The sequence below is a fragment of the Muntiacus reevesi genome, chromosome 5 (assembly GCF_963930625.1).
Source record: "Muntiacus reevesi chromosome 5, mMunRee1.1, whole genome shotgun sequence".
NCBI lineage: Eukaryota > Metazoa > Chordata > Mammalia > Artiodactyla > Cervidae > Muntiacus > Muntiacus reevesi.
This window is the reverse complement of record NC_089253.1, coordinates 85469306-85497037: the sequence shown is the minus strand read 5'-3', so window position 1 is coordinate 85497037 and position 27732 is coordinate 85469306. Positions and strand designations below refer to the sequence as shown.

General features: G+C 36.6%; 1 protein-coding gene across 3 annotated transcripts; it reads left to right on the top strand.

The window, feature by feature from the left end:
* Positions 1-27732, top strand: VAMP4 (vesicle associated membrane protein 4). 3 transcript variants are annotated; one of them, XR_010663303.1, is made up of 9 exons: positions 1-185; positions 2943-3059; positions 8902-8948; positions 12254-12304; positions 17030-17130; positions 18491-18570; positions 21549-21600; positions 23674-23820; positions 25942-27732. XR_010663303.1 is itself a non-coding variant. In XM_065935703.1 (8 exons), exons 2-8 carry the CDS (start codon positions 2994-2996, stop codon positions 23700-23702), a joined length of 426 nt encoding a protein of 141 aa, XP_065791775.1. In that variant the 5' UTR covers positions 1-185; positions 2943-2993; the 3' UTR covers positions 23703-27732. The 3 variants fall into 3 exon arrangements, 2 of the variants coding, with proteins under 2 accessions (XP_065791775.1, XP_065791776.1); XM_065935703.1 differs by having other exon boundaries at positions 23674-27732; XM_065935704.1 differs by lacking the exon at positions 1-185 and adding an exon at positions 376-489 and having other exon boundaries at positions 23674-27732.

Genomic DNA, 27732 nt, shown 5'->3' with positions numbered 1-27732 from the left:
GGCGCCAGGCTGGGGAGGGCCGATCGGCTCGATGAGCGGGGGCGCAGCTGCGGCTGAGCGGCCGACGCCGGGTCCGCGCCCACTGTCTCCCCCTCCCCGCTCTCTTCTTCCGATTCCCACTCCTTCCCCCGCCCGTCCAGCGCCGCCCGCCCGGAGAGCTGCCGGGAGCTCCCCGGGAGACTCAGGTACGCCCGTCCTCCTGGGCCCGACGGGAGGGGCGGATGTGCGAAGGAAACGGAGACGACGTCCGTGCCCCACCGCCCCCAACGTCCGCGTCGGGCTGAGGGGCCGGCCTCGGGGGTCGCAGAGTGGGAAAGGCTGGGGTCGGACGGGCGGGTTACCCCGAGGAAGAACGATCGGGACCTGGGTGTTCAATGAGGGGCGGTTAAGGGGGAGAAGAATAGGAATTGTAGGGTGCTCTGGGGAGATGGGAGGACAACAGCGGAGGGAATAGGGAAGACTGAAGAAGAGTGGGAGGCAGCCCGGAATGTGAGTGCGTATCTTGGGGTAGAAGGGACGAGAGTCAGGAGCAGATGGCAGGGGACGTGACCCGGTGCGACTGATGCGGGGGCGGGTGAACGGTGCTGCTTGCAGGAGGGATAGATTTGTTTCTTTATTCAAAGACTGGGGAGAGAGCGCGCCAATCGCGTTGCGTTTATAATGACCGGAAGGGTGAGGTGAATCGTTAACACTTTGACAGCTTTTGTGAAGAATGTCTCCAGGCTGTGTCCATCCAAGTCACTTATTTCCGTGAAACTGCACCAAGCAAGATTGCTGATGAGAGTTTAGGAAGAGGAATCAGAAAGGGAACGGAGGCTGGGGAAAAGGAGCCCTCTCTACAGATTTCAAGCTTTTTGTAAAATGAAATACTAGGGGTTTTGGTTTGCTTGTTGTTTGGGTAAAGCAAAAAAGAAGCCAACAATTACTAAACAACAGGTTAGAAGTATATTACGTACTGCCTCTTCAAAAAATACAGGAAATTGTGAACGTATGATGATGGCATAAGCTTATGGTGATGTGACATTAGAAAAATGTATTGGTGATGTTGAAATGCATCACTGAAGGTTCTGTTGTTTACATATATACCTAGACACAAACACCTGAATTTATATGTATTTTGGGCAGGGAGATCTATGGAGAATATGTGTAAGTCCAATTTCTGAGCATGGTTTATTTCTACTAGTTGTCTGGTGCAAATATCATCATTTGCCCTGATTATTAAGTGCAGTTAATAATCTGCCTGCTGCTTTGCTGATGGCTTTTATGTTTGTCAGTCGTTGATTTTGTGCCTTCACGAAGCTGATTCTTGGATTATGGGCCCTGAATTTGGGTTTGCTCATCGTTAAACTTGTAGTTTTACTGTACGTTTCACAAAGATGTTATGTAAGTCTGCCTGCTGTTTGCTTTTGGATGTTGAAGCAGCCCTTTTGTAGGGTTTAAAATATAAATAAAATACAGGTATAATTAAAAGCTCGAGTCCGTTGGTTGCTTCTTTTGTCATCTGTTTCTCCATACTTTCTGTAACATTTCTGCATGAATGAATTATTCAGAAATCGAAGTATGAGGAATAAAATGGGTCAGATGCCGGATGTGCGTGACAGAAATATTGTAGATTGAAGAGCTCTAGAGCTGTTGCTTAGGTAGCAAGTACTTGGTTTTTGTTAGAAGTGATTAAGTTTCTGGCTTGGAAAATTATTTCTTATCAAAGAAAAGTGTTTGTATCAATTTGTTTGGATGGGAAGTCAACTTAAAATTTTACTTTATCTGGTTTATGAAACTGGACTCTGGGCTTGTTTATTCTTTTTTAAATGAATGATATTAACCACCAAACTGATGTCTATGCTTAAAGATCTTAGAGGTTGTTCTGTGCAAAGGGAAAGAGGGCTGCTGGGTTGTTAGAGGGAAATGGTCTTTATAGAACAGAATTGTGTAACCTGATAGACAACTTATTGAGTAAATACTAAAATTGATCATGCACAGTCATTAATAATTTAGGCCTATTTTTCTGCTATTTCAATCAGTAGAGTGACTAACACTGTTACTTATCTTTTACCAAGCCTTAGTTTTCTCTTGGTTTCTTGGTGCTTACTTCAAAGAAGTGTTGTAAAGAATAAAAAATGTGTCTAAGTTACTGAGCACAGTGCCTAACACATAGTAAAATATTCAGTATACCTTAGCTATTCTCATTATTCATCCATCTTCTTGTCCAAGATACTGAAAACTTCTGTTTGCATATGTCAGCTTTTCCTCAAGAAAATTTTGAATATGTTGCATATTCAAGCATTTTCCTGGAAAAACTCAATGCAAATAAGCATTTTAAAAACAGACTTTCTGTAGCAAACTGAAAACCTGATTTTGTTTAACCCAGCACTTAGCAAGCATATCCCTTTCCTTGGAGCACCTGGTGGTGTGCATTGGAACAGGGCATTATAATTTACAGAATATTTTTTGCATGTATGTATTAATCTGATATGACCATCCCAACTCCAATCATAAGCCTAGAAATAACTGTTTTACAGATGGGGAAATGGAATCATTGTTGATGCAACTCACTAAAAGTGAGTGAGAGAATTTGCTATCTTCTGACTCCAAATTAAAATCTTTAAGCATCTGATGTCTCACTTGCAAGGGGACAATCTCCTGTTTTTCTCTCCTCTCCTGTGCAGTCTTCTGTTTCATTTGATAAAAATGTTGTCACTGATTTTCTCCACATGCTCTCTAAAAGTTACCTCCATTTTTCTCAGGGTTTTAACTATTTTTTGTGTACTGAGTCCTCGCATGGAGGGAGGCCAGGATCACTGGTATGGAGACCCTGTGAGCGAGAGCAGTTGAAGTCAGAGAAGTGGAGGGGGCCCCATCACATCGGGCCTTGTGTGCTGATTTTACTACTTTAGCTTGCACCCCAAAGTTTCAAATCTGATGGAATTTATTTTCTCTTTAAGGTGGTAAAGATTTATCCTGCGGGGAAGTAGAAGAGTACCTCATTAAAAAAGATGCCTCCCAAGTTCAAGCGCCACCTAAATGATGATGATGTCACAGGTTCTGTGAAAAGTGAGAGGGTAAGTTCAGGATCTTAATCTTTAAAAAGGAAAGATTCAAAATTTGTTTTTCTTTGTAAATAATTTTAGAAAAATCTAATGTTTATGGCTATATTTGAATCCTATATGTTTTCTTAATGCTGCTGCTAAGTCACGTCAGTTATGTGCGGCCCTGTGCGACCCCATAGACAGAAGCCCACCAGGCTCCCCTGTCCCTGGGATTCTCCAGGCAAGAACACTGGAGTGGGTTGCCATTTCCTTCTCCAGTGAATGAAAGTGAAGTGAAAGGGAAGTCACTCAGTTGTGTCTCTTAGCGACCCCATGGACTACAGCCCACCAGGCTCCTCCATCCATGGGATTTTCCAGGCAAGAGAACTGGAGTGGGGTGCCATCGCATGTCTATGTTACTTAGATTGGGACTCAGCCAAATTCTATTTCTATTAGTGACCATATTTTGTTCCCAGCTTCTTTCTAGTCTTTCAAAGGGAATTTCATATAAATACAGAATATCTTCTTTCAGATTCTGGAGCCAAATGTGGTTGGAGTTCCTCAGAATTTTTCAGATTTTACAAAGGTAGTTAGTGCACATTTTACAAGAGTCTTCTGGGGGAGTCTAGAGCAGCACCTCCAAACATACTAATGTTTCTCAGTGAAATGTCTGGTTATTCTAAGTATATAAATAAATTAGCTAATATCAATTCAGGTCAGCTTTTCCCCAAGTGAGTTTTGACTCCAAAACTTTAAAAATCTATTGGTTTTCAAAACTTTTTAGATTTTGGAATTGCAGATAAAGAATTCTAATCCTGCAGTTGCCTCAGAGCCAGAGTAGCTTTTATATAATGTTCAATTTCTTGTTTATTTTGGAATATTCTATGCAGAGTTGTATAAATCTAGAAATTATGCATTTCTAGACATTTTAAACATTTTGGAAGATAACATTGATACTAATAGTGTAGATAGCTTTCTTTTAGAATAAGTAATCAATAAGGGTTTATTGAAGGGAGGAATTAGAGCTGTTGTTTTTCATTCATCCACCTGAAGTCCTCCCTCGCTTCCTGTCTTCCTGCCATTCCTTTATTTGCTGATTCATGCAACAGATAAATATTGCTACCTATTATATGCTAGGCATTGTGCTAAAAACTGGAGGGCATGTCTCTTCTCTATACAGCCGATAGTCTTCTTGACTTCGTTTTACACACTCCTTTTTCGCACGAAGAGCTTCTGTCCCACATGTTATGATTTAGAGGTATCTTGAAGTATAGTACAGGAATCATTTGTGATCTTTTTATTCTCTTTCTGCAGTTTTTGTTTTGCTTGAAGGGGGATAGAATCCACCAATAGACAAATTGCTAGTAAACTTTTTAAAATAAACTTTGTGTGTATATACTCAACAATATAAGATACGCAGTTGGAATCAGTTCTACTGCAAAGAACGGCACTTCCTTTCTGCATTGTTGGTTGACTGCTACCACAATTTGCTGTAAAAATAGGATATTAGATACCAGAATTGAACAAAATTGGCTGTTTAGAGTCCTCCTTTTGAATGTTAATCAGACCATGACATTTGATAATTGGTTCTAAGAATTTATAAATCACTTTTATAAAACTTTTTAACTTTTGTTCCTCTTTTCTGTTACACTTTTTTGATAATAGCTTTATTGAGACATAATACACATGCCATACAATTCACTCATTAAAAGTATACAATTCAGTGAATTTTAGTAATTAATATTTAGTACAGAATTATATAATCATCACCACAGTCAATTTTAGGACTCTTTCATCTTTCCAAAAAGAAACTCTGTACTTTTTAGCAGTCAACCCCTGTTCTCATCCCTTCAACCCTAGGCAACCACAGATCTATAGCTTTGTCTATTCTGGATATTTTATATAGATGGGAGCATACACTATGTTGTCTTTTTTAAATGACTTCCTAGCATGATGTTTTCATCCATGTTGTAGTATATATTAGTACTTCATTCTTTTTTATTGCTGAATAATATTCCAATACATGAGTGTCTCACACTTCATTCAGTCATCGGTTAATGAACATTGGGACTTGTTTACATTTTTTTGGCCATTATGAAGAATACTACTGCTATGAACATTCACATACAAGTTTTGTTTTCATTTCATTACATATATTTTCATTTCTCTTGGGTAAGTATCTAGGAGTAGAAATATCTGGTACTATAGTAACTCTGTGTACAGCCTTTTGAAGAACTGCTGAACTGTTTTCCAGAATGGCTGCACAGTTTTTACATTCCCGCCCAGAAATGTGTAAGAGTTCCAATTTCTCCGAATTTCTCCTCACCACCAATCTCTGCTCACCAACACTTGTCACTATCTGCCTAGCAGGTGTGAAATGATATCTTATTGCATTACGTAACCCTTTTTGTAATAATGTATACTTAGCACTTGTGTTTGTTCAGTGGATAAGTGTAAAGACATTGGTTTTCTTTGTGTTTCTCATTGGGCAACTGTAATAAACACTGTATCTTTAGTATACAGGGCAAATAACCTGTTATGAATGTAATGATTGTTACTTATTAGCTACAATAGCATTCTAGAAATATTTGTTGAAAGAAGTCACTAATGTATCTTCCTATATATTATTAATTTTGAACATCTTTTCATGTGGTCATTGACCATTTCTTTTCTGTTAGGAATTGTCTATTTCTCTCCTTTGATGATTTTTCTGTCTTGTGTCTTTTTCTTACTGGTTTGTCAGAGATCTTTTATTTAAGAGATATCAGACCCTTTAGTCTGAAAGTATGTTGCAGATTTCTTTCCGGGTCATTTACTTTTTGTTAGAATTTGCTAGTATATCTCCTGCATCTCTCTCTTTTTTCCATTCTTTATTTGACATTTATTTTAGGTCAATTTCTTATAAACAGATACTAGCTGGAATTTTTTTGAACTTCACATACAGTTTTTCCTTTTAATAGGAGCATTCAGGCCATTCATATTTATTGTGAAAACTAATTTATTTGGACATTTTCTGCACTAGCTGGTCCCTCTGCTGGCAGTGAATGCTCTTCACCTTAATCTCTGGTTGGCTCTTTGATATTGTTTGGATCTCAGCCTAAATTTCACCTTTTGAGAATGATTTTCCTTGACAGCCTAATCTCATTTAGTCACCCTGTCACTTTTGATCCCATCACTGTTTTAATTCTCTGCATAACTTTTATCACTGTCAGATGTTTTTCTATAAGAGCTCAGACCTTGTCTGTCTTGTTCAAAGCTGGTGCTTGGTCCTTAGAACAGTGCCTGGTACACAGAAGGTGCTCAGACATATTTGTTAAATGAATATTGAGCAATCCTCTTTTCATTTTTCTTGCTCTTTGTGTATTATTTATAATAATATATAGAGATAATGATATTCATGATATTATTTTTATTCATTTATTTTTTGACTGTACTGGGTCTTTGTTGAAGTTCATGGTCTCTTTGTTGCAGCACGGGTTTTCTCTTCAAGAAGCAAGGGCTTCTCCTTGATTTTCGTGGACTTAGTTGCCCCACAGCGTGTGGGATCTAACTTAGACCAAAGATCGAACCTGCGTCCCCTGCATTGGCAGGCAGATTCTTAACCACTGCCTTTCATTATATTTCTTAGGTTTTCCCAAGTTTCCCTAACTTCTTTTGCTCAGTTGATTATTTTTCCTTCTTTTCCCCTACCTGCCCGACCACTAGACAGTTAAAAAATTTCTTCCCTTCCCCCCCTTTTCCTTCTCTTTTACTAACTTTACATGTTAACATGTGTGCATGCTAAGTTGCTTCAGTTGTATCCAACTCTTTGCAACCCCATGGATTGTAGCCCACCAGGCTTCTCTGTCCATGGAATTTTCCAGGCAAGAGTGGGTTGCCATTTCCTTCTCTAGGGGATCTTCCATCCCAGGGATCAAACCCATCTCTCCTGCATTGGCAGGCAGGCTCTTTACCAATAGCACCACATGGGAAACCCCTATGTGTTAGCAATAATGTTTAAATTTGTGTTTTCTGTCAACATGCTGACAACTGTGCCCCTCTGGACTACTTTTCATTCTAGGCCTCTTCCCCCTTCCTCCACTTCTCTCCCCACCAAGATGAGCATGTCACTTTGCTGTTACTTCCCCACTTTACTCTCCTCTTCCTGCTTTTGGGTTTTGTTAGAAAAGTTTGAGATTCTTTTAAAGTTTTTCTTTATATTACATGTTTTATTTTTCAATAGCTGTGCATTATAGTTCACAATCACATTATCTTCCCTTTAGATTTGACCACACATTTTATTAGACATACTGAGTATATCAATCTCCATCTTTGTTCTGATAGAATTTTCTTCTTAGCCAGTGTAATTCCTTGGGTAATTTTCTCAGAAAAGGTACATGGGTGGTGTATTTGCTTCCTATGGCTGCTGTAACAAATTGCCACAAATTTAAAACAACACAAAATTATCTTATAGTTCTAGTGACCAGAAGTCCAAAGTGGATCTCACTGGGCTACAATCAAGGCACTGACAGGACTGTGTTCCTTCAGGAGACTAGGAAAGAGGCTGTTTTCTTGCTTTTTCCCAGCTTTTAGAGGCTGCCTGCCCTGTGTGGCTCATGCCCCTTCTTATATCTTTAAATTCAGCTGTGTAATATCTTCCAGTGTCCCCTGCCTCTCTTTGACTTCTGCCTCCCTTTTTTTTTTTTTTTAAGTTTGTTTACTTTTATCTGTTTATTTGTTTTTAGCTGTGCTGAGTCTTTGTTGCTGCATGTGAGCTTTCTCTAGTTGCAGCAAGTGGGGACTTCTCTTTTTGAGGAGCACAGGCTCTAGAACGCATGGGCCTCAGTAGCTGCAACATGCGGGCTCAGTAGTTGGTGCTCCTGGGCTCTAGAGCATGGGTTCAGTAATTGTGACACACGGACTTAGTTGCTCAGGGTCGTGTGGAATCCTCCCAGACCAGGGATCGAATCCTTGTCTCCTGCATTGGCCAATGAATTCTTTACCACTGAGCCGCCAGGGAAGTCCCTGCTTCTCTCTTTTCTAAGAACTCTCTGATGACTGGGCTCACATGAGTAATCCATGTTGACCTTCCCACCTCAGGATCCTTGGTTTATCACTTCTGCAAAGTCCCTTGTACCATGCAAGGGAACATAGTCAAGGTTTCCTTGATTAGCACGTCGACATCTGTGGGGAGGCACTATTCTACCTACAAAGTATATACTGTTGGAGGTCTTGTATTCTGAAAAGGTTTTGTTTTTGCTCTTCTTTAGCCTCCTTTTGGAACTTTGTATCTTCGCTTTTGGGGGAGAAAGTGAGACATTCCTCATTTTAAGAAAAATAGTTGTATCTTATAAGGTAAAAGTATAAAGTCGTTTTTGTTTGGAAGTTCAAATATGTGTACAGGGCTGTTCATGGGCTGAGTCACTATTAGGTGCCAATTGTTATGCCTTGTCTCTGAGCTCCAAAACCTACCGTATATACTCCTCTCTCTGATGTTGGAGTTGGACTCTGCAACTGCAGTACATTTCTCCTTTGCCTCCTGACTCCTTCTTAGGTTCTGTAAATAAATAGAGACTGGAAGGCAGAGGGAGGAGAAAGGACTTGCTCCTTCCTGATTGCCTGCGTTCCTTACTCCCACACCAGCTTCAGTGACCTCTCTCTACCTTGGGGTCAGTCAGTCAGAGGATTCTGTGTTACAAGCATTTTCTTAGAAAGCCTGCACTGCAGTTTCCTATCTTTTAGCTTCTGGTGAAGCACATGTGATTACCTTTCCCTCTGTCTGGAAGCGTGGAGTTAAGAAATTTCACCAGGATAGAAATTGTTTCACTGCTCTGTCCCTGACAACTTGTAAGCCCCTGGGAATCTGAAAACTCAAGTCTTTTTCTTTTTTTGGCAGAGAAATCTATTAGAAGATGATTCAGATGAAGAAGAGGACTTTTTTCTGTAAGTTATTTTTGTTTGATTTACAGCTTTATTGAGGTGTAACTGACATACAGTAAAATACATATAAACAGTACAACATGCATTTTGACATATCCACTGTATGCCTGTGAAATCATCAGAAAAATCAAATAATGGACATTGCCATCACCTCAAAAGTTTCCTCAAACCTCTTGTTAATCTGTCACTTTTCCAGTCCACGGGCAGCCACTGATCTGCTTTCTATCACTGTAGTTTGTATTGTCTAGATTTTTTTGATAAGTGGAATCACACAGTATACCTTCTTTTTTTTTTTCTTAAACTGGCTTCATTCACTCTGTATAATTATTTTGAGATTCACCCTTGCGGTCACATGTATTAGTAGTTTCACCCATGCTGTCCCATGTATCAATAGTTTGTTTATTTTTGGGTTGTTGTCCATTATATGAACACTTACCCATTCACTTATTGATGGATATTTGGGGTGTTTCTAGTTTTTAGCTATTATAAATAAAACTGCTGTAAACATTTGTGTACAGGTTTTGTGTGGACTTATGCTTTCATTTCTCTTGGGTAAATACTTAGGATGGTAAGTATGTTTACTTAACATACATAACATAAAATTTATGTTTAAATGGCTGGTATATGTTTACAGCTGTTTCCCAAAATGATGTGTACCACTTTATGTTCCCACCAGCATTGTATGGGAGTTCTGGTTGTTCCAAATCCTCATCGCCACTGTGTATAGTCAGTCTTTTAATTTTAGCCACTCTTGTTGGTGTATAGTGGTATCCCATTATGGTTTTTATTTGCATTTTCCTAACTACAGATTATGCTAAACAACTTCTTTTGTGCATATTTACGGTTTTCATGTTTTGTTTCATGATGTATATGTTAAAATCCTTTGCCCAATTCTGAGTTTGTCTTATGAAGTTGTAGGAGTTTTTTTAATATGTTTTACAAGTTCTTTATCAGATAAATGTTTTTACAAACATTTACTCCTAGTCTGTAATTTAATCTTTTCATTTTCATAACTATCTTTTGAAGACCAGAGTTTTAATTTAATCAGTTTATTAAATTTTTTTTAAAATTGTTTTTGCTTATTTAAGAAATCTCTGCCAAACCCAAAGATTCTAAGATTTTCTTCTCTGATTTCTTCCAGAAGTTTTAACATGTTGGCTTTTACATTTAGGTCTATAATCTGTTGTACATTAATTTTTTATATATGGAATTGAGGTAAAAGTGAAGGATAATTTTAGGGGGGGCCAGGGGGCATAAGGCTATTTGTGCCACCACCATTTGATGAAAAGATTATCTTGTCCCCATTGAATTGCCTTGATGCTCTGTCAGAATTAATTAACTTGATCCATCCTTTGCAGTTACAATTAGAAAGGGCCTCAGTTTTAACTGCAAAGACAGGAAGGATGACATATTGTTGCAGGAGTTTTCTCTGAAGGTTGATGTAGCAGGGTAAGCCTGGGAGGAAGCATCTACCTTCCTCTGCTGCTATAATGTTGCTTTTGTAAAGACTTCCCCCCCCCCAAGAAAAAACACTTTATAAAAGTAGTTGTCAGCCATGAGGCAATCAACAAACAGAGCCTACAGGAGGGAAAGCAAGTCCATTAAGAGGAGATAGTATCATTTTTTGGCAGGAAGGTCAGATGAAGTGGGAAGAATATTTCCTGTAGGTAACAAAACTTCCAGAGTCACAAAGATAATTGCTAACAGTGCCAATTTCAGTGAGAATCCTTTAGGCCGCAGCAATAGCTACCTGTGAACAAAGGACTCATTATTGAAAGGTCAGATGCTTTGGCCAAATAAGTGGTTACCTGAATGTAAGCAAGAAACAAACTTTTCAGGCCAGCTCTGTACACTGGAGGTTTACTCCCAAATAATGCTGTACAACGTCCCAAAGGGCCTGATGACAAAACCGGCACACTTGTTCAAAATCAACTCCCATACACGGGTTCTATCTGTGCATTGAAAGGGAAACAAAGCAAGTAACATTCCGAAATAATTTTTAAAGATTATTCAACACTACTTTCATAGCAGGATTATTCATAATTGCGAAAAGGTATAAGTAACCCAAGTGTCTATCAATGGATAGATGGATAAAATATGGTATGCACATACAATGGAATAGCACTCAGTCTTAAAAAGGAAATTCTGAAACACACTGCAAATGAATGAACCTTGAAGACGTTATGCTAAGTGAAAGAAGCTGGTTATAAAGGATACGTCTCACATGATTCTTCTTATCTGAGACACCTACAGTAGTCAGATTCATAGAGATACAAAGTAGGATGGAGGTTGCCAAGGACTGGGAGTAGAAGAAAATGGTAAATTAAGGTTTAATTGGTCAGAACCTATTCTTTGAGTTTTGTGGTTTATACCTTATTTTCTATCATCGGAAGAAGGAAAAGTACTTAAAATATCCCCCAATTTTTATTTCCAGCATATTAAAATGGATTGGTTTAAATGATACAACACTTGACTATGGAGAGATAATTTGAGAAATGTTAATATTTTCATAGACTCCTACGTTTCCCTTAGTTATGTTGCTAAGTTTAAGATGAGTAATCAAAAAACATACTTTAAAAAACTTAAGTGTTTTGAATGGATTTTTCTGTATATTCATTCCCGAAAATTAGCATTTCATTAGAGCCTAAATTCAAGGTAACTGGACTTAGAGTGTTCTGTGTGCTTAGTCGCTCAGTCGTGTCCAACTCTGTGCAACCTTATGGACTGTAGCCCGCCAGGCTCCTGTCTATGGGGATTCTCCAGGCAAGAATACTGGAGTGGGTTGCCATGCCCTCCTCCAGGGGATCCTCCCCACCCAGGAATCAAACCCAAGTCTCCCGCATTCCAGGTGGATTCTTTACTGTCTGAGTCACCAGGGAAGCCCAGGAATACTGGAGTGGGTAGCCTGTCCCTTCTCCAGGGGCTCTTCCTGATCCAAGAATGGAACCGGGGTCTCCTGCATTGCAAGCAGATTTTATAATTGATCATAAAGTTATTCATAATCCCTAGCACTTTGGTTGTTGTGGTATTTCAAAGTTTAATGATTAGAATATCTGTGTGTAACTAAGAATTATATTGAAACTGATAACATTCAGAAGAATTCGGTTGTGACAGCCTGTACTAAGTACCAGTGAAGTATACAGACATGATTATATATCGTTAAGTTCTATCAATACTAGTAAAATCTGGTTCCCTATGATGAATGATCCATGTTTAGAATTCAACGTGTTTGTGTGTATTTTCTGCTTTGGTGTTTGTTTTAATGCTCTCCTTATTAATTGTATTTGGTGTTTTTTGGCTTTTTTCAGAAGAGGACCATCTGGACCAAGATTTGGACCCAGAAATGATAAAATTAAGCAGTAAGTTTGTGAGATACTTATTTAAAAGATTGTCATATTTGTACCTGGACCAGGGGTTGGCAGACTACAACCTATGGGACAAATCTAGTTTTTATAAAGTTTTATTGAAACAGCCGTTCCTGTTATCTTAGTTGCTTTCAGACTATAATGACAGATTTCAGTAGTAGTGACAAGAGACTTTATGATCCACAAAATCTAAAAACTCTATTCTATCTTATCTTTTACAGAAAAAATTTGCTGAGCCTTGATGTAAACTAATATTCTAGGTTGTAAAACAGTCATTCTTTTTATTTTCACAGAGCTACCTCTTAATTATAGCTAAGGAAATGCAGTTCCTGGTTGTTGATTTTGATTTATATATATATCAAATTCATTTATTTAGCATAATCTCAAGGTCTATTTTGGTTTTAAATCTATAACATGATTCCCATTTTCAGCATGATAATAAAAGCAACATAATAGATTTAGTTTTCTGAAGTATAGCATCTTTTTTATATACTTCAGAATTTATTCATTTCTATTACTTATCCTAACCCATTTATTGACCTAAGGGTTTTTTTTTTTAATTATTTTATTTTATTTTATTATATTCTGTGCTGTCTGTGGCCTTTTCTCTAGTTGTGGTGAGCAGGGGCCACTCTAGTTTGATGTGCAGGTTTCTCATCATGTGGCTTCTCTCGAGGTGCATGGGCTTAGTTGCTCCGAGGCATGTGGGATCGTCCCAGATCAGGGATAGAACCCATGTCTCCTGCATTGGCAGGTGAATTCTTTACCACTAAGACACCAGGGAAGCCCTGATCTAAGTTTTATGGCTCCTTAATTTTCAGTTTAAAGCTTTTCTGTATATATTATTGGTGGTAGATGGTGGGTAATACTATAGTGAATGTATTTAATGTAAGAAGTATATGAGTCCAGACAAGAAGGGAGCAGGAGCAACTGGAGAAGTGAAACAGCCCTGGAAAATTACCCACCTATAAAAGATAAACTGGAAGATAAACCGAATGGCCCAGGCTCAAGATCCGAGGAAGGGTAGTTGCTCCCCTAAGTCTGGATGTAGATGGCACATAGTGAGAAGGGTGCTATAATATGGTGTCAAGTTATTGATGAGATACTTGGGTTTTAGTCACAGAGCCGTTGGAATGAAGAAATGGGCCTACACTTAACCAAATCCTAGTTAATGGGTTCTGAAATACAGAATCACGGTAGCAACAAATTGGTATACTAAATGGGATGTTTTCATTTTTTCTTGCTGCATAACAAGTTACCCTGAACCTAGCAGCCTGAAACAACACACATTCATCAACCCACATTTTCCATGGGTCAGGGGTTCAGTCACTGCTTAGCTGGGACCTCTGTGCAGGGTCTCACAAGGCTGAAATCAGGGTGTCGCCCAGGCTTTGATCTCGTCTGAAGCTCCTGACCAAGTTCAAGTAGTTGCTGATAGGGTTCACTTCCTTGCAGCTGTAGAACCCACAATGCTCGCTTCTTTGAGGCCAGCAGAAGAGAGTCTCTGCTGCTTCAAGGGATGTTCGACAGTCAAGATACAGTGAGCCACTTAGATCCAGACAGTTTATTACTCACATAGGTTGTCGAAGAGAAGCCGAAGGTGTCAGTTCCCTGGGTTCTTGTCCTATACACCAAAAATGATTATAGGAGGGTGCAGTCTGAGTTGTGAGATACCCTGTTACAAAGGAGCCAGTTCTAACCCAGGTTTATAGGGGTTTATAGTCTGCAGATATATCCTGCAGAAAGCTTCATGTGTCATCAGACTGTCTCATGACAGTCTCCAGAGGGAGATGGAGAGGTGAGTAAGAGATGGCCTCACAAGTCACTCACCCTCTCATGTTTCGGAAGTACCACAACACATTCAAGGTTGTGAGGATGCCATGGCAGAGAGGCTTTCCGTCTTTGAGCCTGGGTGACTTCTCTGTGCACCCACATGTATACCTCACTCGCCCTTGGAGAAGAGGGCTCCACTGGTGACATCTGTTTTTCCTGCCAATATGCTTCATCTCCTGTCTGCCATCCTTCCCCAGACTGAGCCTGGTACTGAGCACGGCCCAGTGAGTCTTCTCAGTGTGACTTTCCGGCTGAGCTCCTAAACCAGGGTTGGTTGTACACAGTGGGCATTGCAGACTGTGTCTGTATTAGCAAGTGCCAAGCACACATACATGTGAATATGGATATGTGCATAGTAAATTATCACAATGACTTTGATCACAGAATTTTAGAACAGTAAGGGACGGTTGAGTTCTTTCTCTAGAGCTGAAGACTTATCAGATTTACTTAGAAGGTGATCAGTCATCAAAACACACAATTGAAACCTTATTGGCACAACCCCATGAGTACTTATCTAACCAGGGCATGACAAATGTGCGTCCAAAATGGCCCAAAATCATGGAGCATAACATGCCACATCACTTGCCCAAGGACAAGTACCTGGCATTTGTTTATGAATAGTAACTAAAATTGCTAGCACTGGTGAGTTTAAGGTTGTTATTACCACTTAATATGTAACATTTCCATACAAGGTGTGGATCAGCAGCATTGTTGCTTTGTTCAAATTTGACTGACATACTGATAACATTAATTCCACATAAAACGCCCAGTATCTCTTTTCTTCCTTTATTGAAGTATAGTTGTCTTACAGTGTACAGCAGAGTGATTCAGTTATATATATACGTAAATGATCTGAAAAAGTATATATATTCTTTATCATATTCTTTTCCACTATAAATTATTATAAGATATTGCATAGAGTTCTTTATGCTATAGAGTAGGTCCTTTTAATGGATTTGCTAGTATTCCAGTGTCACTTTTTAGGGAAGATTTTTGGAAAAGATCTTAAATATTCACATGCCTATATAAAAATTTATGATTCTCTTTAGAATGTTTCCTTTTTTTTAAAATTAAATAATAGCATTATAAATGTCACTCTAGTGAATTGTAGACATGCTCTTCCATGGGTAGGAAGTCTCCTAACTATATATAGCCTTGGTCTAAACAGTTTTAATTTTATAAGATCCCCAAGGAATGTTCCATGATGAACAGCAAAAGTATAAAACTGCAAAAATACAACATACCTTTTAAACTTCTTTTGTCAGCAGTACCTTAAGAGGCCACAAGATGGGGTGTTAACTATGCAAATAAATATTTGCTTTATAAAATAAGGGATGAGTGTGTGTAGCAGAGCATGAACTTTTTTGTTTTCTTAATGGAAGAACACTGACATTAAACACACACTAAACATTAGGAACCATGCTAAGTGTTTAAAAAACACTGTCACATATAATTCTCATAAGGGAAAGATTATCATCATTTATTTTTTTAAATTTTACTTTACAATATTGTATTGTATTTAAAGGTGAGAAAATATGAGGTTCAAAGAGACTTGCAAAATGACTTGCAAAGCCACATACATAGTAAGTGATGACACTGAATTGCAAACCCAGATCTGTCTGCATCCAGAGCCTGGGCTCTTTATACTACACCATGCAGCTTCCCTATAGTGGTGATAATTAGACATTTCAGGAGCTCAAGCGCTGTCAGATTCTTGAGTTTGACACGTTAAAATGTCTTCTCTCTGCATACGTTTATATTTTCAAGGGTAGGTTCTCTCTTGTGTCCTTTCTTCTACCGCATGACTCTTTAACTGGAAATAAGATAAATCTCCACCCCTTTCTTCAAAAACTTGCTTTTCCTTTGAGTCCTTAATTTTCTTTTCCAGTTAATGACCATCATCTATATTTACTCAGTTGCTCAGTTTATAAATCTAGAAGTTCTCTACCCTTTTCTTGCCCTAACTCCTTTACCCATATCCAGTTAATCATTGGTTCCTGAAACATCCCCTCCTCTTACTCCTTTAGCCTAAAAATTTCCCACCATTCATCACCTGGCCAATTCACTCTTAACCCCTTAAAACTTAGCACCAGGATGTTGATGGCATCTCTGGTCTAGGCTGGATTGATCTAGGCTGCATGACAGATACCAATTAATCTGTCTATATACATGGAGTCTTTTGCTTATAGGGATTCTGGGATCATAATGATTCCTTCAGTTACATTGGTTTTGTTTTAAAATCACATGTAGTGTATGTATATTGATATAAAGAATAGCTATAATCTCATCATGTGTAGGAGCTGCCATACATTTTGTCCATTTCCACCCTGCTGCACCTTATTTAGGCTATTGTCTCTTGCACCTAATGGAAGATAACTACCTAGAAATTTCAAGATTGGTCCTTGGTGAACAATAGCTCTGCTTCCATTATAGTTAAATGCAGATCTCTACATTCACTGCCTTATATCTCTTTCTCAAGTAGCTGGATGTGCTTGGCAGGACTTACACCCAAATTGTTCACTTATTGAACTGATAAGTCTTAAGTGCATACTCTGTCCCAAGCAGTGTAACAGGTACTGGGGCTACAAAAATGAACCAAATAGGCAGTTACTAAGCTTTCTGACAATGCATTTAGTTTGTAGAAACAGGACTAAGAATAAACTATCTTTAAGTTAAATATTACTTTTATTTATATTATGTTGTCTTTTAATTTCCTGAGTACTCAAGCCCACAAATGGAAGGAATGTTGCTATAAGCCTTAAACTTAAAAACTTTAGACTTGAATGATTCTGAGAACTTGTTATTTTCTATAGTGTCTAATGAAATTTTCAAAAATTGTAAAATTCTCAAGAATGCATTATTTTTTAATCTTTTTTCTAAAACTAGTGTTCAGAATCAGGTGGATGAAGTCATTGATGTCATGCAAGAAAATATTACAAAGGTAATAGAAAGAGGGGAGAGACTAGATGAACTACAGGACAAATCAGGTACAGATACCTCATATATTTCTTGAAATTCTTAATCTGTATTTTGATAGTGTACTTCTCCCATTTTTCTAGCCAAAGTTTAGAAATCTTGTCTTAGGAAAAATGGTATTTATGGTTTTAATGTTTTAACTTTAGCTTCCTTTACTTAAAAAAAAAATTATTTTATTCACGTATAGTTGATTTATGTGTTAATTTCTACTGTACAGCATTTATATATATACACATATATATACTTTTTCATATTCTTTTCCATTATGGTTTATTCCAGGATATTGATTATAGTTCCCTGTGCTACACACTAGGACCTTGTTGTTTATTCATCTTATATATAATGTTTTGCATCTGCTAATCCCAAACTCCCAATCCATCCTTTCCCACTGCCTCCCACCCACTGCCCACCCTAGGCAACCACAAGTCAGATTTCTACTTAGGTCTTCCTCCATTTTTCAATTGGGTTGTTTGAAACTTCATTGTTAAGTTGTATATATTAGCTCCCTTTACTTTGAAACATCTTATTGTCATATTATTGCTTTAATTGATGGTTGAGAATGAAAAAATTAAAAATTCATTATTGAAATGAATTAGAGTATTTTTTTTCTTTTGTCCTGTTATGTTGATGTACTTTGTATCTCTCCTGATCTCATGGAAAATAGGTCTAATCACTTCTATTCAAACTTATTTCAAACTTATCCAGTGTGGGTTTTTTTTTTCTTTTTCTTAGCTCCCACCCCCCTATCCAGTATTTTTTTTTTTTTTCTATTCAGTGTTTTTATCTTATGCTTTGTCTGGTGACTTAGTAACCTTTCTTTACTGACAGATGTTAGTCTCTGTTCTTATAACAGTTCCTGACACTTATTAGGTACTCACGTATTGTTTAAATGATGAATGGCTGAATGACTGATTAATCCTTGACAGACTTACTTAACAAAAAAAATTATTTAACCACTTTTAAAATTTGTACTATTTTGCTTCAGAATCACTTTTGATATAATCTTAAGAATTTAGCCTTCTCCACTTGTAGATTTTTTTCTATAGTTCTGCCAAGTATTTGAGTTTTTAAGGAGTATTTTCTAACAGAATTCATGTTTATTGAAAGCACTGAGGCCTTAGAAGTCTTATCTTACTCTTATCATAAAAGTGGATTGAGCAAACTGATGTGCAGCCACTTTTTCCTTTTTTTTTTTTTAAGAATACAGAATGCCAGAGTTTGTGGGTGGAGGAAAGAAAAGATGTTGTTTTCATGCTTAAAGGGGAATAAATTTGCAGAAGTAGAAATTAATATTTTCTTGTCTTTGTGTGACTAGATAAAAGAATCCTGTTATGTCGTTTAATCCTTCTCTCCATCCTCTATGTGATATAGAAAGCTTATCGGATAATGCAACTGCTTTTAGCAACAGATCCAAACAACTTCGAAGGCAAATGTGGTGGCGTGGATGCAAAGTAAGTAAATCAGAAGATGTTGGATAGGTTGATCAGCATATCCAGTGGTGGTCAAAGACATGAAGGAAAAAGGGCCTCTAGATTATAAGCTTTGTAAGGACAGGGGCTACAACTCTCTTGCTCATTATTATATATTCTGAGCCTGAGACACGGTGGAACTCTGAATATTTGTCAAATTAATATCTTTTGGGTTAGAAATAACTAAAGGAATCAAGCAGTGCCTGAAAGGTTGTTTTCGTGGGTTTCTTCGTAGAGAGTAACCCACATTTTATTAATAATTTAGCTTCCTCTAGACTTATAAGAAATATTAACTTATAATTTATTATTAGTACCTTTTTGGAGCAACCTATACCATTACATACAAATGTTTAAAAGATAGAATGCAAGCTAGAGAAAAATATAATTTTCTTTTTGAAAGGAGGAAAAAAATAAAAGCAGTTGAATGTGTCAGAATTTATATGGCAAATGGGGGGGGGGGGCTTAAAAAAGTCCCACTGTCCCTCATTATTCTAGAGAGTCTTCTGCCATACAACCCTGAACCAATCTGCCTGATCTCAGAAGCTTGGCACAGTCAGGCCTGGTTAGTACTTGGATAAGAGGAATAAGAAGTAAAACATTTTAACAAGAAAAAAATTAGGAATCATTATATGCTGATATATTCCTGCAAAACATTTTATGGAAATGAATTTACTTCTTAAATCAAGTATGGCTACTGCTTATCAAGCAGAAAAATGTTTCTTTTAAGATTTTTTTTTAGAAAATTTCATGTCATGAGCACATCTCATCTTTTTCCTCCTGATACTTTGTATCATTTTAAAGTCTCTCATTTTCCAGTTTAGGAATAACTTTCAAAACATCATGTTGACATATGCTAAGGATTTCTTCCAAGAGTTTCGGTAGATTTACTTCTTTTTGTCTGTGCACCTGTTGAATCCTCTTATTTTCAGAAATAGAACTTAGGGGAAGATACAAGTTTCATTGCTCCTCTTGTCCAGAATTTAAATTTTCTAGGTTTTTTAAAGAGTAAATTTTCTATTTCTATACAAATGTTCTGTTCTGGAAATTAGTTTGGTGGAACAAAAGGTCGACAAGCCATTAACCTCCTCTCCCCATACATACTCGTGACTCATTCACATGGCCATTAATAAAATGATAATGTACATTTTGTGTAGCTTTTTTTAACCATAGCTAAAGATTTTCATTTTGTACTTTATGGGGTCCAGATCAAATAAATAGCATGCTTTTAAGTGGAAAAATTAGAGTATATTTTTAATTTATATTTTTTAATAGTCTCTATATCACTGCCATTTTCTGGTTTAACTTCATAATTATTATTTAGGAAGGACTAAGTAAAGGGTTATAGAAATGGAAAAGAGATTAGAGGTTGCCACTGGCTATGGGTCGAGGAGTAGAGATTGACTACAGCAGGGTATGAGGGCACGTTCTGAGTGATGAAAGTGTCTTACGTTCAACTGCGATGGTGATGGTTGACAACTAGATGTCAAAATGCATCAAAATGAACTTTAAAAGGGTGAGTTTTATTGTATGTAAAGTATCTCTCAATAAACCTGACTTTTAACATAAATAAGTAAACATGTTTAATGAGAAACAGATTTTTGTCCATGTCGTTTGGAAGAAGTGCACTTTGGACATGTGTGAATACTGCCATTTTTGGTTGTAAACATTTCCTGGCCAATGTTAGAAACTGTTTCTTTAGGTGTTTTTAAATTGTTATTAATATTTCCATTTAAATCTTCTAAATGTTAAGCCTAGCACAAATTAATAGAGCAAATTAATATGTATTTTTAGTAAATTTGAAAAGCTACTGTAAAATTCGAAATTACTTTAGAAATATTTTCAGGTTTAAAAAAAATGCAAAGCTTCCATATATTCTCTGGATCACTTTTGTCACTAAAGTACTTTATAGTGTAATGTGGACCCAGACACCTATTGAAAATGTACCCGTATTCATTTGATCTGAGTCTGTGTCTACATTTTTTGGTTATCATGTGATAGGTCCCTGCTATTCAAGTTGCAAAGCTTCCGTGTATTGTCTTGGTCACTTTGTTCTTGTTATGAATATAATGCCACTAAAATGTCAGCAGTATTTTTATCTTAGAAACATTTCATTAGGTACTTCTAGTTGCTAGTTGTGATATCCACCGGAATGTTTCATGTGTTTATAACAACTGGGTACCTTTTTTCTGAATGAACCATCTTTAATCAATTATCTGTGAAAATTGTTGATGATAACAACACTTTTGTTTGAATTCAAATCTAGTCAATTTATAATTTATGCATTGTAGGATTAGATGAGAAATGTGACAATTTTATAGAGAGAGATAATGTGGACCTAAAATATTAAGTACCTAAGGACTAATCTTAAGATTTCTCCTATCTGTGAAACTGACGCACAGAATGCTCTCAGGCAAGTTATTTATTAAATGAGGTTTATTCATGAAAAGTTTAAATTATATTCCTCAAAATGGAGATAAAAATGCTAAGAAAATAAGGGGAGCACAAACTAACAGAATTCCAATATATTAATACTTTGAGAATAATTTCTATAAAAAATGCTTTATACTATGTATATTGAACCATCTGTATTGGATGCCAATGGTATTCATAATATCCTGACATTTTTGGACAGAGTTGCTAAAAGATTGTTCTTTTCCTAGCCTTACATTAGAGATACGTGTGAAATCAGAGACAAAAAGACCAGGCCCATGAAGGCTTTGATTATTACTGTTTACTCTGTAGCCTTGAACAGTAAAATCTACACAAGCATAACCCCTCAAATTTGGGGAACTCTGATTATTACAGAAAGATGCAAATAATCAAGTTTATATGAAAAAAAATTTGGAAACCTTTCTTAGAAGGAGATTGTGGACGAGTTAGTGTAATGTGGTAAATAGAATGTCAGATACTCTTTATTAAGAAGTGAAACATTAATCTTTTCTGTTTTTTGTGTGTTGTAGATAAAAGCTATCATGGCTTTGGTTGCTGTTATCCTTTTGTTAGTGATTATCAGTAAGTATTTACTGGATTATTAATTTGGAGTAGTATAATTTGATTTGAAGTTTTAAAAAATTTTCTTTTTAACTTATTTTCACTTGACCTAGTATTATTGATGTCAGGGTTGAGTAATAATTTATGGCCCCAGACAGGAGCTCTTAACCTAGAATCTGTAACTCTGAAAATGCATATAAATTGTATATAAAATTTTACATGAGTATGCACATGTACGTTTTTATAGTGAGAGTCTTTATCTTTCATCAGATTCTCAACAAAAATGACAGGGCTGCATGATTTCTTTGAGGCCATATATGGCTACTGTTACACTCAAGACCATAACACTCATTTTCTATTTATTATTAACTTTTAGGTATGGCAGCTTCATTTCATAATACTGTGTTTAAAGAAAATCCAGATAAATTCTCTAGATGATAATTTTTGTTTTGGATTTGAGCTTCATTTCCATCATTGAAGCATAACTCTTGCCCTTCCTTTATACCCCCTTAATATTCTTTTAAAAGTCAGATCATTAAAAAAATTTTTTTCCGTATAGTTGGTTTACATTGTTGTGTTAATTTCAGGTGTATGACAGTGATTCAGTTATATATTTTTTCATATTATTTTCCACTGTAGGTTATTAAAAGATATTAAACATAGTTCCCCATGCTGTATAGTAGGTCCATGCTGCTTATCTGTTTTTAGTAGTTTGTATCTGTTACTCTCACTTCCTAATCTGTCCTTTCCCCCTTTCTTCCCCCTCTGGTAACCAGAAGTTTGTTTTCTATGACTGTAAGTCTGGTTCTGTCTTGTATGTAGATTCATTTGTATTACTTTTTAGATTCCACATATAAGTTACATCATATATTTGTCCTTTTCTGGTCAGATCATTTTTAATATCTCCTTTTCCCCCAAGATTCTTGCTCTGTGTTTACAGGGATTTTATAAAGATCTGGAAAGTATCTCAGAATAACCATTTGAAAAATTCCATGGTGATACTACTTTTAAACAGAAAAAAAAAAAATTTTTGTTTCAAAGACAGTCAGTCCTCATAATTTGTGGATTCTGTGTTTGTGAATTCATCTACTAGTTAGCATTGATCATTTACCCCAGTGCTTTTGGAGTCATTGGCAGTTGCAGTCAGAAAGGTGAAAACTTTGGCTCTCTTGATATGCATATTCCCGGCTGATGTCTAATGTCATGCTCTGCCTCAGTCCCACCTCATGAAGTAAACAGGTGCCCTTCAGAGTCTGTTCAGTGCCACGCTGCTCACATTTCTGTCAACCTTGTTAATGGTTTTGCTGTTTCAAGTGGCCCCTAGGGGTACTGGTGCTCTGGTGCTGTCTAGTGTTGCTGAGTACAAGGCTATACTGTGCCTTGTGGAGGAAATATGTGTGTGAGATAAGCTTCGTTCAGGCATAAGTGACAGTCCTGCTGGCCATGAGTTCAGGGCTAATGAGTCAGCACTGTATAATAAATAAGGTATCTCTACCCAGAAACTTATAAAACAAGGTTATGTACTGACTGTTTGTCAGAAACATTGTAGACAGAGGCTGGCAGGAATTTAAGCCTCTATCTGCCGTCAGAACAGTGGTTCAGTATCCACTCTTGACTTTATAGAACATAACTACTGCCAGTACCAAGAATCAACCAGTGGTATGTTGAATGGCATAAAGAAGAAAATAAAACCCAGCCATTCTCTTAGCACACAGAGATAGCTACTATTAATATAACTATTGTATATACTTCAAGTCTTTTCCTATTAATAATATATAAACATGTTTTCAAAAACTAAAATCATATGTATACTTTCTAGTAAATACTTTCAAAATATTTTCCCATGTTATTAAATGTTTTAGCCTCTTTATACTATGATTTTGTATTAATCTATTTGATCAAAATGCTAATACTAGATATTTAGGTTGTCTCATTTTTGCTTCTCCATTCCCATGTGTTATCTATCATTTCAGATAAAAATTGTCCCTGTTACTTACTTCTTTTCACAATGGAAACTATGTTTAGGAATATTGTTTCTCACAGTAGCGTATGAATCTGATTTTGATGTTTCTTTTCCATTTTTTTCTCTTGCAGTTCTTATAGTTGTGAAATACCGTACTTGATTTGACGACAGATCTTCATTAAACAAAATCTGGGACAATAATAATAAAAGGTTGCTGCATAATTTAAATGAAACCCATGTATATAACTTTCAAAGCTTCTTTTTCAAGAAATTAAGAGGCAAGTATCACTTCAAATTGGAGCATTGAGAATGTCCAATTATCTCCCTCCCTTCCAACAAAATGTTGCTTTTAATAATTATGTTTGAGGCAAAGATAACCAGCCTTGATTTTGCCATATTCCAAGGGTCTAATTTGAAACTAGATACTTGCCAATTCACTACTGTATATATAGTTAAACACTGATAAGGATATTTCATACTGTTATTTTAATGGCATAAGGACTTGAATTTATTGCATTGAGGTAGGGATCAGGCTGGTGGTCAGGGAGCCTCTGCAGAGTACCAGATCATTATGCTGAAAGATGTGTATAACCATTCCATCGATATTTGCAAGATTCTTTTCATATTAATAATTGCTTTGCAAGCAGTGTTCACATGTTTATAGATGTAACAAAAGCTAAATGTTGCAAATGTTGCTGCCTTCAGCTATAACTGAAAACATTCCAGTAAACCTATTTTTGATTGTATAAGGGAATGTGTAGTAATTTTTTGACATTTGGATTATGGAAATGGGAAATTTAAAGTGTGAAAAGCGTAGTATGGTGTCATAAATTGGAGGTAATAAAATTATTGAAGAGCATCATTGGAGTATTTGAAAATACCAAACATACAGCTAAAAGTCATGGTCCAGTCTGTTTTCAGTTAGCCTTCAATAAGGAGGACTAGTCCTAATGTGAGTAATGAAATCCACAGGTAACTTGTCCCCCTAATTTTCTGTTTATTAGTAGCTTTCCTCTTTTAACTTCAACTAGCTATTTTACCAGAAATGCTTAAAGTAGCAAAATTACCTGCTTAGGATTTTTGATTTTTGCATTCCCTGATTATCTCCTGGGAAATGCAGGTTATACATAAAATCAAATGTGAAATTAGCCAGTAATAATAAGTCAGGAGCCTAGTTAATCAGTCAGTCAGTAACCAAATGCTAGGGTCACCATTAATCTCAGTCTGTTTTTATAATGATGATAAAAAGTGTTAACTTTAAAATGTGCCAACCTTCTTGGGTTGTTTAAACATGTAAAAGTGAAAATACAGTTCTCTAGTGTGTGTGTGAGGAAGTTTTATAATAAAATTGGAGGTTCTATAGAGACTTGTGTACATGGACGTCTTCACAATGTATATGTAACTCTAAATTTGAAATAGGGTTAATAGAAAGTAGCAGTATTTAAATAGGAAAAAAAAGTAGTCCATATAGGGTTTATTTCTTTGGTTGTTTTCATTCAAAATGTATGAAACATAGGATCTTTTTTTTTAATTCTACAGGATTAGTACTAAGATACAAAACATTTGAAGGGAGAAAGCAGATTAAGAGATATTCAATACACCTGCAAGTTAAGAGGGTCTAAATATATTTGCTTAGCATTATAGTCCACTAAGAACATTTAAAAAGAGGTAAAGGTCTTACATACTATGGAGTGTGTTCTCTGGTTTCTCCATCCTTTGTAAATGTCAGTTACTGTAAATAACATAGTAAATACTAAACCCTTTGACAAAAGAGGATACCCAGGAAAATGAGCATTTTTAGAATTTTAGTAGCTAATATAGTTCAGGAATGGAACTGTTTTAACTGAGTGTACAGAATCAGTCCCAACATGTTTATTTTGTGTGTCCTTCATTTGGGATTGGAACTAGACTCACCAGTGGTTAATTTTCTATTGGTTAGTATAGAAATTTGGTTTCTTCATAGATATCATCTATCAGTGAAGATGATTATTTCTCAAAAAGAATCCACATTTCCAGTGTTTCTTTAATAAAGTATGCTTTTAAAGAAATAAAAACAAAATTTTTAAAAATTTTAACAATGAAAAAATAAAAGGAAATATTTATATGATAATATATATGTAGTTCTCTTTGTATTTAAATATATTGCTGCTGAGAATACTGGTGGTGGATATGTTACTCTTAGGGATTTGTACTAGTGGTAGCCTGTTTAGTGGTAGCTCAGTTTATCATTTCATCCTTCTCAGTCTTCATTAGTACTAAGACCCTTAAAGTGACTGACATGTTTATGACTGTATTATCATAACCTTGGAGACACACACCTTAGGAAAAAGAAAAATGTGTTCAAATTGATGCCAGGCCTGCCTTCCTTCCCTCCCTTAATCATTCTTTTTCTCATTCAGCTCAGATCATCCTACACTTGAAAAATGAAGTTTCCCCATCATCAAAATTCTCATTACTTAACAACAATGAAGAGCAAGAGAAAAATTCCAAGTAGCTTTGTAAATACTAGTTGATACCCCAGTGAAATCAGGTCACCCCTTTTATAATGCTGGAAACAGACCCTTGTGATTTATGTTTAACTACTGAAACCTGTTGCCCTACAGTAGTTTTGTGATAATGCTAATTAATTAGTTTTTCCTACAGATATGATCCAGTAATACCTGTGGTCTTTTTGCTCCTCTATCCTGATAAATCTCACTGGAAATCACCCTCAGGTTTTTATAAACTTGGGGATTTCTTGACTAAAGAGAAGTTCAGTATTGAGAATGGAACATTATAAAATGGAGGATGGGTAATAGTACATGTCAAATTCAGAAATACCTTCTGTTAGCACTCCTGTGGGTGGCTTCTATATAGTCTTTATGTGCAGTCACTCTGCATTAAAAAATTATAACTTCAGCATTTTTTTATAGCAGAATTGGGCATCTTTCAATTTTGTATGACACGTGGGTATCCTGGAAATGATTATACATGTACAAACTGAGAAGGAAAAAAATTGAAATTTCTCATTATCAGTACACTCTTAAACATGCTAGATGGCCTGTCAGCCTTTTTATCCACACTCTCTACACTTACGTGTATGCATACTATAATTTAAAAATATGCTAGAAATTGTTTTCTCATGTTGAGAATGAGTGCCATTAGAAGCTAACTGTATTGAGTCAGTATTCCTAAGTCTAGGAAAACCAACTCTCCCCTTAGTCTGATTGTATGTTTTCATGTGGAAATGTGATTGGACTCACTGAAGTCAGTTTTATTTTTCTGTGAGTGAGGAGTTAGAACATAAATCAGTCCAAATGCATTTATACACTTTTGTTTTAGAATGCAGTAGAGTACTCATGTTTGTGTAGGAAGTTGCCACGAGGCTGTGTGAAGATACTGAGTCAGAAGGAGCTGGAAGGTGCCCTACTTCTCAATCCATCCACTGTTCTTCCCATACTGTAGACAAATGGAGCCATAGGGGACACAATCTTTTTATTCTGGCTCCTGTTTTAAGAAGCTGCTTGGAACAGGTCAGTAGGAATTGAAGGGAAAGCATGACCAACTCAACTGAGGGGGATAAACACAAGCTTTGGAAAACACAGATCACATCGTGCTTGTGTCCCCACAGCACCCAGCCCAGTGCCATGCACCTGGCTAGATGAGTGTGCCTAGGAAATCACAGACACACCAGTGTGCCCGTTCATAAAGCGTCAACGCCCATGGTCCTCCCTGCAGAGGTGACATGACTGCCATAACTGTGGGTCTTTTGCCTTTACCAGGAGATCGTAGTGCTCTTTTATAATGGGTAAAGAAAAATTTTGATTTTACATTATTTCATTAGGTTCTTTTCATTTGAAAAGGTCTTGAAATCAGACCGTCTATTAAATATTTTAGGGTTACAAAGTAAGTTGCATAAATCAGTCAAATGTCAGAACTCAGACTCTAAGAAAACTCAAGCACTTGATCTTATGCCTGGGGTATGTCATTGTTTTAAATTCCACACTCCTTTATTTAATCATTTTGATAAGTGCCTTTGATGTTTTCAGATGTATGGTGGGAGATGAGCAATGTAAATGGCATGCACCCTTTGCTGTAGACTCTCAAGTCTTCATATCCATTTTCACCAGTGTTGCAAATGTTAGTCCTCGGTGTTCCTGTCAGATACGTATTTGTAGCCCCTCCATAGTAAACAGTAAAATAAACTATTT

Excerpts from the sequence above, each read along its gene's own strand:
- VAMP4 (XM_065935703.1), top strand. The coding sequence starts at position 2,994 with ATGCCTCCCAAGTTCAAGCGCCACCTAAATGATGATGATGTCACAGGT. Across the intron at positions 12,305-17,029 it reads AGAAATGATAAAATTAAGCA|TGTTCAGAATCAGGTGGATG; the intron begins GTAAGTTTGTGA and ends TTCTAAAACTAG. Across the intron at positions 21,601-23,673 it reads CCTTTTGTTAGTGATTATCA|TTCTTATAGTTGTGAAATAC; the intron begins GTAAGTATTTAC and ends TTTCTCTTGCAG.